Source organism: Oreochromis aureus, linkage group 17, assembly GCF_013358895.1.
Source record: "Oreochromis aureus strain Israel breed Guangdong linkage group 17, ZZ_aureus, whole genome shotgun sequence".
Lineage (NCBI taxonomy): Eukaryota > Metazoa > Chordata > Actinopteri > Cichliformes > Cichlidae > Oreochromis > Oreochromis aureus.
Window position 1 is genome coordinate 31,808,882 of NC_052958.1, and position 14,393 is coordinate 31,823,274.

At 40.0% G+C, this 14,393-nt stretch overlaps 1 protein-coding gene across 1 annotated transcript in view; it reads right to left on the minus strand.

Moving 5' to 3' along the window:
• Positions 1-14,393, minus strand: part of LOC116315490 (contactin-associated protein-like 4) — a 110,847-nt gene that overhangs the window by 37,112 nt on the left and 59,342 nt on the right. Inside the window, exons 7-10 of the mRNA XM_039601506.1 lie at positions 14,065-14,211; positions 8,988-9,255; positions 7,830-7,979; positions 2,919-3,090 (exon numbers count right to left, since the gene is read on the minus strand). Coding sequence (XP_039457440.1) covers positions 2,919-3,090; positions 7,830-7,979; positions 8,988-9,255; positions 14,065-14,211 — 737 coding nt within the window. The remainder of the gene's footprint in view (positions 1-2,918; positions 3,091-7,829; positions 7,980-8,987; positions 9,256-14,064; positions 14,212-14,393) is intronic.

Consider the following 14,393-nt stretch of genomic DNA (forward strand, 5'->3'; position numbering starts at 1 on the left):
TGATAAACAACAGATTCAGCGACTACAGACTGTTACGAGGGAAACATCTGTCTCCAATCTCCAATTAGTTTTTTTCCCCAACTTGATTGACTTGATGAGATCCCTTTACTATAATTTTTGGATGGACTTTCATGGCACTTCCATACAAATCAACAGCATAACTTTATCTTCATTTAGTTGAGCAAACTAAACTTTTCTTGGCTAGAACTGCTTACATTCACAGAGAGTAACACTTTTCAGAAACATTAGAAGAGTTTTCTCTCAACTGTCTCAACATTCAGGGAGTTGTTTGCAGCCTCAGACAGGAACACAGACAACAAGACTTCAGATTGGGTTGAATGGTGAGATGCCCTATAGCGTTTTATCACCAAACCCAGTGAAAATCCGGAGTTTTACAAACACTATGACCACTATAAGTCTCCAGGGGGCTCCTAGCTTGACGATTTGCAATGCGACTTGGTCACGTACTGCACGAACTGCAGTCCACATCACAGGAGTCCTGGATTAACTCAGTCAAGACTTTGTAGCTTATCTGAAACGTTATAGTATGGAATGACAGTGTGCTGTAACACAGCTTGGATCACAAGACTCGCATCCAATCTCCCTGGTTTCCATTACTGCCTCTGGCTAAAGCAACACGGCACAGAAACTTCCCTGATCTGAAAATTATTACTGGACAGCCCGACTGGAATGTCCAACAAAGACTTCAAATAGCTGTAGCGTGCTGTATTGCATGAGCAAGAGAAGGGAAAGGTATGTATTTTCACTCTTTTTGCCTGCTCTGCACTTGCTCCAAGATATGCTTTCACATCACACACACACACAGTGACTTTGCATAGCAAATTCTATGTTTGTGAGTCCCTGCTCACGCTGACAAACCGTTGTGTTTGTCAGACAGATAGACAGACACAGAGACAGTCAGACACAACAAGAAGAAGAGTGGACCTCCTAGTGACCTGCGTTTCTATTTATTTGAAAATGTGTGTGTGTTTGACAAGGTGTATTATTAAGTTGTCAGCTACCTGGCAGAAGCAAAGAGGTCAGAATTACTGCCTTCTGACAGCTTCATCTATCTGGCTTCAAAACATGCACTCACACACACACTCGCTGTGGACAGAAGTCGAGGTGGTGGTGGTAAGCTCAGGAACTTTATAGACTTGGAAAGCATCTGCGTCCTAAAGGTGTCAGTATGCTTCAGTCAAAGTGTTTGTTTGAAACTGCCTCCTCCCACGCTTTTGCTTTGGCAAATTTTGGGGCAACAACTTTTGCAATTTTCCAAAGGCTGACAATCAAGCAAACAGCCCTTTCCTTTTCTTTTTTTTCTTTCATTCCTTACAAAGGTGAGGAGTAACCTACAAGCTAGACGAAGCTTGAGCTGCACTGCATCATGCACATGTTACAGTCCTCACTCTATCAAATTTGGTCTGTTTGAGATGCAAAATTTTCCATCTCTCCCTCCAACATGCCAGTACCTCTTGCTGCTGCTGGATCACTACCTGCTGTTTCCACTCCTCCACTACCCCTACAATCCACATATAGGCTCCCCAGCAGTGGCAAAGAAAGAGAGAAGAGTTGAGATGCTGAGACAAAATGATGCGTACGTGGACCCAGATCATTAAGCGGCCAGCAGGGGAGTGGGGAGGAGGGACAATTGTGTTCAGGCATGGTACCAGGCAACCATGCCCGGTCTGAGTACACACAAAGTCCACTGCCAATTCCTTATTGAATAATGTTGCCTTTTTTCTTACTTTCAAAGTCTGTTTTCTCCAAGGAAACCTGGTAAGAACTTAAAATGCATTCTTTTTTTTAATTTGATAATCGCCTAAACAATTTCCCCAGCTATTATTTGCCTATCAGTGCCAACTAATTCCCTAATTGCACAACAAACAAGGTTTTAGGCTCTCCTAAAGCCTTGTTAAGCAGCAAAGGAAAAGAGCTCTGCATAAGTGGCTAGTGGTTCTCCCATTTCAATTTCAAGGACTTGACCTTTTACCTAAGTGTGTGATTTAATTTCAATATGATCTTTTTTATCAGTTATTGTTACTCTAGTCTATCAAAGCAGCTGGTGTGGCTTTATACACACTGCCTAGACACACCCGGTTAGTAAGATGGGTCTGTCATTCTGACGGCAGGGTTTTAGTTCTGAACATTTTTTTTAACCCCAAACTACAATATTTTCCTAAATCAAGCCAAACTGCTAAAGCCGGTTTGTCAAGACACCAAAGTTGGTGCTGTACCCCCACCATTACCTTACATAAATATATATTATTTTTTTTAATACATAACAAAAGCTGGTTAAACAGATTTATTTAGGTAAATGCCAGGTAAGAATAATTTTCTAGTATGTTTAGAAAGTATCTCTTACTAGTATCTTAATAGGTTTTTCTTACAAATACTTTCATGGTAACAATGAAGAACTGACCATAGCCACATGCTAACTGTGTGTTAGTGGTTGTGCTAGTGGATATTTGCCCTCAGGTATTTTCCGCTGTGCATTTGCTGCAAACACATGAAACGGACAAGCTAATTTGCATATAAATTAGCTTGAGTCTGAAACTGCTGCACACTCACTGGCTAAGGACTTGTCAATCACAAATTTCACGGACAGACCTCTGACATCTTGTAAACATCTGTTTTTAAAACGGCAACAGTGGAAACTCAAGGGGCCATCATCATTATAGTGTCTATGGATATATACACTGGGTGGAGAACACTGAAATTCAGAAAATGACTGTCCATGTTCATGGTGCATCTCTAATTATTACCCAGTACTTAGTTATAATTAATATTAGGTGTTATTCTTACATTGTCATTTGTATGTCAGTTGTAATTACTAACAAATAAAAGTCACTTCACTATGTCTACATTCAGCCTGGCACCACACTTACATATGAAAGGTGGTACTTTTAGGGACTTACCTGTCAATGATGCCACACATGTCAATCTGCAAGTGGCTGTAGTTTCCCAGCAGCCTTTGCTGCACTTTGATCAGGTCAACAGTTTGGTCATCCAGAGTCAAGAGACGTATACATCCTTGAAATGTGTTGAAGGGGTTCTTGCACTTTTGAGCGCTCTCCTCAGTGGGACAACCTGAGAAGGGAAAAACATCTAATGGTTGGACTTTTAAATTATCCAAATGATTCCACATGAACTCGATTATTATTTTTAAAATAAAAAATTCAGAGATAGATTTTCTCCAAAGTTCTCTCAACAATATTTATTTCCATCCTTTCTGAGAATTATCTCTTCACATCTTAATTAGGTGCAAAAATACACACCAAAAAAAAATCTTAATTCACATTTTTGATTTTAAAAAAATTGCACCTTACAGGACATTCAGAAAAAACTTTACTTTAGCCCACAGACGTCTCATGAAAACCAGCTCACAAAAACACACATTAACATTGTGGAAACAAAGAAACAGTTTGAAGTATGTTTTTAATATCCCTTGGTTTTTGGTTTTGGAACAGGAGGTTGTTTTCCATCGTAGTGCATCAGTTCTGTTTTGAGCAACACTCTGTAAGCAAGAACTGAGGAGACTAACCTCTGCGGTTTTAAAAGCAAAATATTTTCTCACTCCTGTTGGGGTGTCAGCTGTTTAAGAGCTCAGTGCTTCCTTTGCTGTATTTTTTATCATGATGCTCCAAAAGATTTTCAATGGGTGATAGGTCGTGACTGCAGTTAGGTCGATTTTGTACCCCTGACTATTTTAGAATGCAGAATGTGGAGAGCCGAGACCTCGTGTGAAACCTAGCAGTGAACTACAGGGACTAGCTGAGAATGAATGCAAACAAAGTCAGCTGGGACAAACAGGCACTGCAACTGCAGCTGTCATCTAAAAAGCAGCTCCTTCGGAATATTATTAAAAACTTTTATATTATATTTTATTATTCATCATCATTCATAAGCTTAAATAAACACTCTCAAGTCATTTTATACTCTTCAAAGTTGTAGATTGATCACTCTGAAGACTGCACCTTTATATAAAGACAGATTGTTTGGAAATGGTAGGGGTTTCAAATATTTGTGATTAAGTTTTCACAGAACTCTACTCTGTGATAAACTAAGTACATGTCAAGATTCACGAGCCTTAAGAACTACCTTCAGCAGTGTAACTGCTGATCATTGTACTGTTGAACAACCCAGATCAATCGCAGCAAAAATCGCACCTACTTCCAAGGTGCATGGTGACCCTGATGAAGGCCACAAGCTGAAACGCGTCGGTCAATTATTAAAATTGTTCATCTTCCCTCAAGTGTTGCTGGAGTTCCTGCTTTGCACAACCCAGATCAGCCAAACTTCATGGACATCTCAGTGACTTCAAGGGGCCCAAGTCCCGTTTTTACAAAATAAGCCCAAATCATCAAACCTTCACCACTGTACTTGACAGCTGGTATGAGGTGTTTGTGCTGATATAATGTGTTTGGTTTTGACCAAATATACTGCTGTGCATTATGGTCAAACATCTTGATTTTGGTCTTGCCTGCCCGTAGACATTGTTCCAGAAGTCTTGTGATTTGTTTAGATGCAATTATACATTTTTTTTAGAGTAGAGTCTCTGTGCAAGCCTTCCAAAAGAGCCATGCTTACTTTCAGTTTTTCGTAATTGAACTATGGTTATGATTATGAACTTTAACATTTAACATGTTGACTGAGGCCTGTAGCATCTTCCTGGGAAGATTGTGTTAGTGTGTTACCATACAGTTGTACTACAGATCAGCAAACTACCAAATCTTCTGCTCTGATAGAATTCACACTTGCTAATGACCAGTTGAATTGATTTCAGCACCTGGTTGCCACTTCCCCTTTTAATTCCTATAGAAGCAATAAGGGTGTACTTAGTTTTTCAGATGACTGCATAGGATCCTGTGAGAATGTAGTTTTTCACATGAAAGCACAAATGTTGAACAGATAGAAATGTGACATCAGCAGAGAAAACTTAAAGAGAGCTAAAATCAAAAGTATTCAGCCTCTTCAGAACACAAATACTTAGATGTTGAGATATTTTGTCAACCTATTTTGACCTGCTGGTTGCACCAACGCAAAGGTTTCAGTAAGCTTTCTTTTTCTTTTTGACACTACTGATGACCTCATGCACAAAAGAGTGGCTGACCAACAAAGGCCCCCCACCTCCCGGCCCACTCCATGTTTATCTTATTCATTCATTTGAAAAAGCAGCTCGCAATATCATCATGGTCTAATATCTACTTTTTCTTAGGCAGTTACCCTCAAAATGTTTTTGCTTACCACTACCTTATCTTGCTCTGTGTGATGAGCCTTTGCATAGTCTTTGGATTCTGTGTATGAACTCTGATTTAAGCCCTCAGCACAACCAGTCCAGAGGTGGCTGTCAGATAAATCCTCTCTGCCCAATCCTGTGAATGAGCCCCATGTTTTATCCATCACTGATTCATGCTTCAGGTTGATCCTGGATGGCAGTATTCGGTGACCCAACACAGCATTGTTGCTCGCGGCTCTGTATTGCTCTAATTACAGTCAGTCAGACACACAGTTTGGCACTTCTTAGCACAGGAAGGGGGAAAGATGAGTCACTGGTCGCAGTCACTTTAAATTTTAGAAGCTCGGAAGAAGATTTTGTTGGATCTGTTTTGCTTTTGGCAGTCAAGATGACGCAGCAGGAAGTTTAGTGTTGATCACAATGTCATAACAATTGAGTTTCACCTGAAATTAGGTTAAGAATTTAAAAGTTTAACTACAGCTGAACTCACTGCCATCCTTTCCCCATTATACTAAGGCTGCTGTCTCTTAGAAAAACTGGAGCACTCCTTTAATGTTGTGATACCATTCATAAGCAGTATATAAACATTAATGCTGCAGGCAAAGGTGTGTGAACGGATAATGCATGTAAAAGAAGTTTTAAAAAAATCTCTTCAAAAGATATATCCTGTACATTAACAAAAATGTGATGTATTTTTACAGCTGCTTACAGTGATACACATTAGTTATGTTATAGAGTTATTAATCAATTTAATCTACATCCTATGAATGACAAACAGAGTTATTTAAGGTGCAGTGTTACTGACAGTGTCAATGGAAAGGGGGTGTCCAAAGCAACCCTCATTACTAGGTTTGTGCAGTAGGCTAGTGTACTGCAGATACACCAAACAGACACATCATTCAAACCACGGGCAGGTCAAGTAAATAACATTGATCAATAAAATGTTTTGCTGCACCTTGGGCCCTGGCATTCATGTAAATGTTTCTTTGACACAATCTCCTGAACATTGCTTTATACAACCACCCAGCACCACAACCCAATCCATGGAGGCCCTGCAGTGCAACCCACAAGACCCAGAGGATCTGCTGAAAACAATCTAATGCACACCCCCAGAGGGCCTTTGTCCACTCTGATATATGCTGTTGTGGCATGGAAGTGACCTGCACAATATTAGGCAGGTGGATGTAATTTTGCAGCTGATCTCTTAAAAAGTTTGTCTTTAGCTCCATGTGTGTACATGTGTAGGGGTTGAAGAGAGAAAGTATACATGTGCTACACTGTAAAAAAAAAATCCTAATATAAAAGTATTTTACTGTGTATTTTACAGTTTTGTTCTGTTCTTCTAGAATATCATTAAATCTACATAAATAGACTGTGACTTCACATTTCAAATGTAAATTAACGTAAAATCACTGTAATGTAATAAACATAATTTTCTTGTTTTTTAAATGTATTTTTCTGTACATATGCATATTTAGATTGTTAATATACATTCACAAATGTATCATGATTTCACAAATATGTGTCCGTTATTTGAAAGATTGAACTGTTAAATTCAAATGTAATGCTATAGAAAAACATATAAAATGATTCTCATAAACTTTTTTTACATCAAATAATAATAATTATTATTGCTAGCTAGGGTGATCGTAGCTCAAGAGTTGGCAGTTCGCCTTGTAATCAGAAGGTTGCCGGTTCGAGCCCCGGCTCGGACACTCTCGGTCGTTGTGTCCTTGGTCAAGACACTTCACCTACTGGTGATGGCCAGAGGGGATGATGGTGCGATATGGCAGCCTCGCCTCTGTCAGTCTGTCCCAGGGCATGCAATCCATTATTATTTAAACCAACTGTTAACTGTATATTTCTGTACATTTAAGTATTATTATTCATATTGCCACATTCATTGACCTTGTTTATAAGTTCATTGTTTAATCACATTAACATGTTCCTAATTTAATGTTTAAAATCACTTGAAAAAGGCAAAATCCCATGTACAATTAGGGCAACAAACTGTATTGTCATTACTGAAAATAACCGTATTTTTATGAGAAAGTTATTTTCTGGTATTTTCTAGTATTATTTTGGCGCCCCAGCTGCCGGAATATTACTGTTTTTCTAGGATTTTTATTTTAACAGTGTACAGTAACAGGAGGGAGGGAAATGAAAAGAAGAAAACCTCAATTTTAAAATAAAAACAAAGGTGATTGGGAGAGACAGAATGAGAGAGCGGGAGTAGTGGATTCAGTAAGGACAAGAAAGGAGGCAAAAAGAAGGAAGATGGGAAAGAAGAGGGGGTGGGGATTGAGCACTGAGCAGCTTTATGACTTTGTCCCTCTCTGGGTGGCACTAAACCTCCAAAGGAGATCTGGAGATGATAATTATTACCAGAGTACCTGCATGAATTTTAACTACCCCTGTCTGTCGATGTCAGCAGATTCCCAATCTCTGGCAGCAAAGCACTTGCACATGCTTACAGTATGTATAATCTGTTGACTTTGACCATAGAGAACTTTTAGAAACGCTGAAAATCTGCCCCCCAACCCCCCAAATCTCTTTATATAAAAGTAGTACATGATGCTGGTATTCTTACCACCAAAGAAGAGTTGACTATCTGAGGTGAGAGGAACCGAGATGCTGATGTGAGCGGTGGCTCCTTCATCTTTGTCCACTGTGATGCTTAGATGATCATGTTTGAAGCTCAGCTCCACATAATGCCACTGACCGTCATTCAGACCTGAGCCTGAGACACAAATACACACATACAAAATAAGGAACAGGGTGTGGTTGAGTTTAAATCAGGATGTGACCTTGGTTTAATTTTAATTTCAAGTATAAGAAAAATATATATTACTCCATTTCCATTTTTTACTTGCATACACTTGTTGGCCACTTTGTTAGGTACACTTTGCCCGCAATAGGTTGGACCTCCTTTTGCTCAAAGAACTTAATTCTTCGTGCCACGAATTCAAAAAGGTTCAAAACTTTCCCTAGAAATTTTGGTCCATATTGACATGACAGCATCAGAGTTGCTGAGGATTTGTCAACTTCACATCCATGACGCAAATCTTCAGTTCCACTACATCCAAGGTGCTTTATTGGATTGAGATCAGGTGACTGTGGAGGTCATTTGAGTATACTGAACTCTTGACATGACTGTGGCCATAAAGGGATGGTCATGGCCAACAAAACCCAAGTAGACTGAGGCGGGATGGATCCATGCTTTCATGTGGTTTACACCAAAGTCTGTTCCTTCCTCTTAATGTTACAGCAAACACAGAAACTCATCAGATCCGCAAATATTTTAACTTCTGTTGTCCCATTTTGGTAAGTCAGTGCTAATTGTAGCCTCAGTTTCCTGTTTTTAGCTAACAAACAAGCATCCAGTGTGGTCTTCTGCTGCTGTAGCCCATTTGTAATGAGTTACTGCTGCATTCCTGTCAGCTTGAAGCAGTCTATCCAAAGAGTTCTCCTCTGACTTCTGGCATCAATGAAGCATTTTCTGCCAGAGAAGTGCTGCTGACTGGATATCTTTTTCAGACTATTCTCTGTAAACTCTAGAGATGTGGAAAAATCATGCATGTTTTGCTGGTCTTGCACCAACAACCATGCCACAATCAAAGTTGACTATGGCTACGTGCCTAAATGCTGCCATTGCTGTTGAACTGGTGTACCTAATAAAGTGACCATTAAGTGTACTCAGTGTATGCACAAATGAATGGAAAAACATCCAGATCATGACTGAACCCACCTGCGCTGAGATCCAGCGAGGATCTGCCTGCTTTAGTGATCTGTAGTCGAAGCCTCGCCTGGCTCAGGTATAGAAAAACTGTGCCATCCTGCTGCGGGAGACCAAAGGTCAAGAGCAGACCTCCCTTGTTCCACGTCCTGAACTGCAGCGTTACAGACACTAGCCCTGTTGACCATGATGTAAGGCCAGGCAACTGGAGGAAGCTGTGGGAGTCAGTGAACGTCACAGCGACTGAAACTGGCTCAGCACAAGAAAAGGTCACATTGCCCTGAGAACAGGAGGAGGGAGGAGAGAGAGAAAGAAATGATTATGAAAGAGATAAAACATGAATATTCATCAACTGCAGAGGCTGACTTGGTTTGACTGGGTGTCACAGAGTTCTCATCGGCACCTCTCTGAAAAAGGACACCTGTATTTCCATACTGATATCAGCTGAACAGCTAAAACGCTGAAGGTTTTCTTTGGAAACCTGAAACATCAGAGTCAGAAAGGCTTTGTACACACTGCCTTTTTGTGCCACATAATCAAATTTCTCAATTACATCGGGAAACTGAAATAATACAGCACAAGAAATATAGTTTTAAAAAAACTACAGGGAGTGCAGAATTATTAGGCAAATGAGTATTTTGTCCACATCATCCTCTTCATGCATGTTGTCTTACTCCAAGCTGTATAGGCTCGAAAGCCTACTACCAATTAAGCATATTGGTTGATGTGCATCTCTGTAATGAGAAGGGGCGTGGTCTAATGACATCAACACCCTATTTCAGGTGTGCATAATTATTAGGCAACTTCCTTTCCTTTGGCAAAATGGGTCAAAAGAAGGACTTGACAGGCTCAGAAAAGTCAAAAATAGTGAGATATCTTGCAGAGGGATGCAGCAGTCTTAAAATTGCAAAGCTTCTGAAGCGTGATCATCGAACAATCAAGCGTTTCATTCAAAATAGTCAACAGGGTCGCAAGAAGCGTGTGGAAAAACCAAGGCGCGAAATAACTGCCCATGAACTGAGAAAAGTCAAGCGTGCAGCTGCCAAGATGCCACTTGCCACCAGTTTGGCCATATTTCAGAGCTGCAACATCACTGGAGTGCCCAAAAGCACAAGGTGTGCAATACTCAGAGACATGGCCAAGGTAAGAAAGGCTGAAAGACGACCACCACTGAACAAGACACACAAGCTGAAACGTCAAGACTGGGCCAAGAAATATCTCAAGACTGATTTTTCTAAGGTTTTATGGACTGATGAAATGAGAGTGAGTCTTGATGGGCCAGATGGATGGGCCCGTGGCTGGATTGGTAAAGGGCAGAGAGCTCCAGTCCCACTCAGACGCCAGCAAGGTGGAGGTGGAGTACTGGTTTGAGCTGGTATCATCAAAGATGAGCTTGTGGGGCCTTTTGGGTTGAGGATGGAGTCAAGCTCAACTCCCAGTCCTACTGCCAGTTTCTGGAAGACACCTTCTTCAAGCAGTGGTACAGGAAGAAGTCTGCATCCTTCAAGAAAAACAGGATTTTCATGCAGGACAATGCTCCATCACACGCGTCCAAGTACTCCACAGCGTGGCTGGCAAGAAAGGGTATAAAAGAAGAAAAACTAATGACATGGCCTCCTTGTTCACCTGATCTGAACCCCATTGAGAACCTGTGGTCCATCATCAAATGTGAGATTTACAAGGAGGGAAAACAGTACACCTGTCTGAACAGTGTCTGGGAGGCTGTGGTTGCTGCTGCACGCAATGTTGATGGTGAACAGATCAAAACACTGACAGAATCCATGGATGGCAGGCTTTTGAGTGTCCTTGCAAAGAAAGGTGGCTATATTGGTCGCTGATTTGTTTTTGTTTTGTTTTTGAATGTCAGAAATGTATATTTGTGAATGTGGAGATGTTATATTGGTTTCACTGGTAAAATAAATAATTGAAATGGGTATATATTTGTTTTTGTTAAGTTGCCTAATAATTATGCACAGTAATAGTCACCTGCACACACAGATATCCCCTAAAATAGCTAAAACTAAAACAAACTAAAACTACTTCCAAAAACATTCAGCTTTGATATTAATGAGTTTTTGGGTTCATTGAGAACATGGTTGTTGTTCAATAATAAAATTATTCCTCAAAAATACAACTTGCCTAATAATTCTGCAGTCCCTGTAGTATGGTTCAAGTTTTCTCCTTTTTTTTAACTGCCACTTGTCTCATGCAGCTTTTTTGCTTTGGGCTTTGTAACACCAGAATGTACATGTGATGACACTGGTGATGATAATGAAGGAGATTATGATGATGCTAATGACGCTGATGATGATGATGGGTGTAAAAATAGGGAGGAGGATGATGAAAATAATGATGATAACAATAGTAATCATGACAGTGACCATTAGCATAATAATTACCATGATGCAGAAAAGGCAAAGAGGAAGGCTGGGGGAAAAGTCACTAAAAGTCTGTCGTAGGAAATAAAAGTTTGCAACTTGTTCAAACTTTCATCACGGAAGTATTTTAACAGAAGAATGATAAATGCTAAATAATTAATTACTATCATAATAAACTGACAGCCTTGACAGAAGTTTAACACAGCTTTACTAGAAAATACTATCATCACTATAAAACACAATTTTTTCTATTAAATGATTTTTTTCCAGAATACTTTTTGTTTACTATAAAAATGTCACTTATTCTTAAGCTACAAATACATAAACTGAAAGTTGCTTTGAACTTGCAGCTAATTTTTGATTTTTGAAAGGGAAAAGAATGAACGACTGACACACTGCAGAACTCCAGTTTCTTTATTTAATGGTAAATGGCCTGTATTTATATAGCGCTTTACTAGTCCCTAAGGACCCCAAAGCGCTTTACATATCCAGTCATCCACCCATTCACACACACATTCACACACTGGTGATGGCAAGCTACATTGTAGCCGCAGCCACCCTGGGGCGCACTGACAGAGGCGAGGCTGCCGGACACTGGCGCCACCGGGCCCTCTGACCACCACCAGTAGGCAACGGGTGAAGTGTCTTGCCCAAGGACACAACGACCGAGACTGTGCAAGCCGGGGCTGACAATAATATACAATCACAACTACGTCTTACATAGGACAAACAACTGATGAATACATTTTCGATGAATAACACATTACATTGGAAGACCAAACAGATATGTGGAAGATATTTTTTGGCTCTGTAACTGCTCAACAAGGTGGATTTCCTAGAGGTGCAGTCTACTGGTGGATAAAAATAGGACCAGCCAGACTGACCTATAACCAATCAGAGTGGTGGAAAAAAAAAACTCTGTTGCAGTGATGCTACCCCTAATATCCATATTAAACCCTAGACATAGGGTTATGGCTGACATTTATAAAAAACTTTTTAAAACTTTTTTAGGAATTCCATCCCAAAAACAAATCAAACATAAACTCTCAAATTTGCCCGATTACCTTGCTAAAGTGCCCTTCACATACAACACTTGAATGGCACCGCTGTGCTCTGAAATTTATTCTTTTCCTGGTTGGTGAGCACTCGCTGGTGACACGGTGTGACATTTGCATGACCAATAGAAAACATAGAATGGCAGGGAGCGTGCACATAAAATCCACATAAAGACCATTACTAGCTGCAAAAACAGTACAGGCAAAGCACGGCAGCCATTCCAATAGCTAACCAGCACATCCTGCTTTCTGTGTGATAGGACCATCTCATTGTGTCCATGTTAACTGCAAAAACTATAAACCACTGAACACCACACAATTAGACACAAATGTGTAGCTGATAAGTGAATTAATGAAGCACATTTAACTTCTGCACATTGGTTCAATCGATGCAATGGCCCAGTAAATTATTCACTAGAGATGCAATAATGATAGATGTTAATGCATTCTTACAAATAACACACAAAGTGGATCATATCACCAAACACAATTTAGAGTGAGAAGAAAGTGTAAAACAATACAACAATAATGATCCATCCATCCATTCACTTTTGCTTATCCTCAGGGTCATGGGGGACAGCTAGAGCCTATCCCAGGCACCACAGGGTGGAAGGCTGGGTACACCCTGGACAGGTCACCAATCTGATGCAGGGCTAACACAGAAAGATGGACAACCATTTGCACTTACACCTGTACGAAATTTACAATCACTAATAACCGAATCCCACTAAATGCATGTCTTTGGACTGTGGGAAGAAGCCAGAGTACCTGGAGAGAATCGGCCATGTCATGTGGAAAACGTGCAAACTCCACACAGAAAGGCTTCAACTAGATGGTGGAGTCACTGGACTAATATTGAATGTTTAGTTTTTGCAAGAACTGCAATGCTGAGTCCTACATGCGTTACAAACCTACTAGAAAAGAAGTGATTTCTGAAGATACATTTTGAAAATATTTCTTTTTTTTTAGTACACAAAAATGAAGTAATTTCAATGTATGCTCAGAAATCTCTTCTTTTCTCGTAGGTTTGAAATGTCATATAGGACTCAGCATTGCAGTTCTTGCAAAACAAAACAAAAAGCTGAAAGAAAATATTTACAATACTTTACAGATATTACAAATTGATTGTGGAGGCAGTCAAGGCACTTGCTGCTAAACAACAGATGAATGTGCCATACATCCTACACAAGCAGAGACGCATGAAGATGAACTGGCAAGTGAACCCCAACACAACAATGAGTATTGTACTGACAGAACAGATGTTATACTCTTTGAGGTGGCTATGGACTTGGACTCAGCTTTTCTCTTTTACGCACACTAAGATGAGGTCATGTTTATTTTTAACATATTTAACAATGAAAGCTTTGTGTAAAAGAAAGGAGTTACTACACTAAATGGTGACATATAGCAGTTGTTTTCAATCTGAGACTCCACAAAAACCTTTGCTTTTTTTCTACTAAACTTTTTAAAACTGCGTGTACAAAGAGATGTCCTCAGAATTATTATAATAAACATGCAACACTTAGATTAATAACATTACAGCTTTAGTTCGGCGTCATGAGTGACAAGCGATCAGTAGGCAACATTGTACCACATTATTACTTTTAGTGCATGTGGTGAACTTAATTCATAAAATGCTGAAATATAATGACTCACCACTACTGCGACCTGCGGACTGCCGTGTTTGGCCAGGTCTATTAAGTTGATGTCGCTGTACAGCAGGTTCTCCAGGCAGCCATGAAAGTTCCTGTTGGACAGGATGGGTTTCTGCAGTCCGTGGCTCTGGACAGCCGCCACCGTCAGCTGTACAGTAATTCCAAAACACACTATAATAATATTACCGTCTCCCTCTGAATGGCATCAAGGTTGCTGTAAGAGGTTCATTCACAGAGTACGCTGCCTTTTAAAGCAGAAAAATAAGCTCAAAACACCTCTTCATTGCCTCAGTACACTCACACAGTTAAATTATGCACTGAATAGCCCCT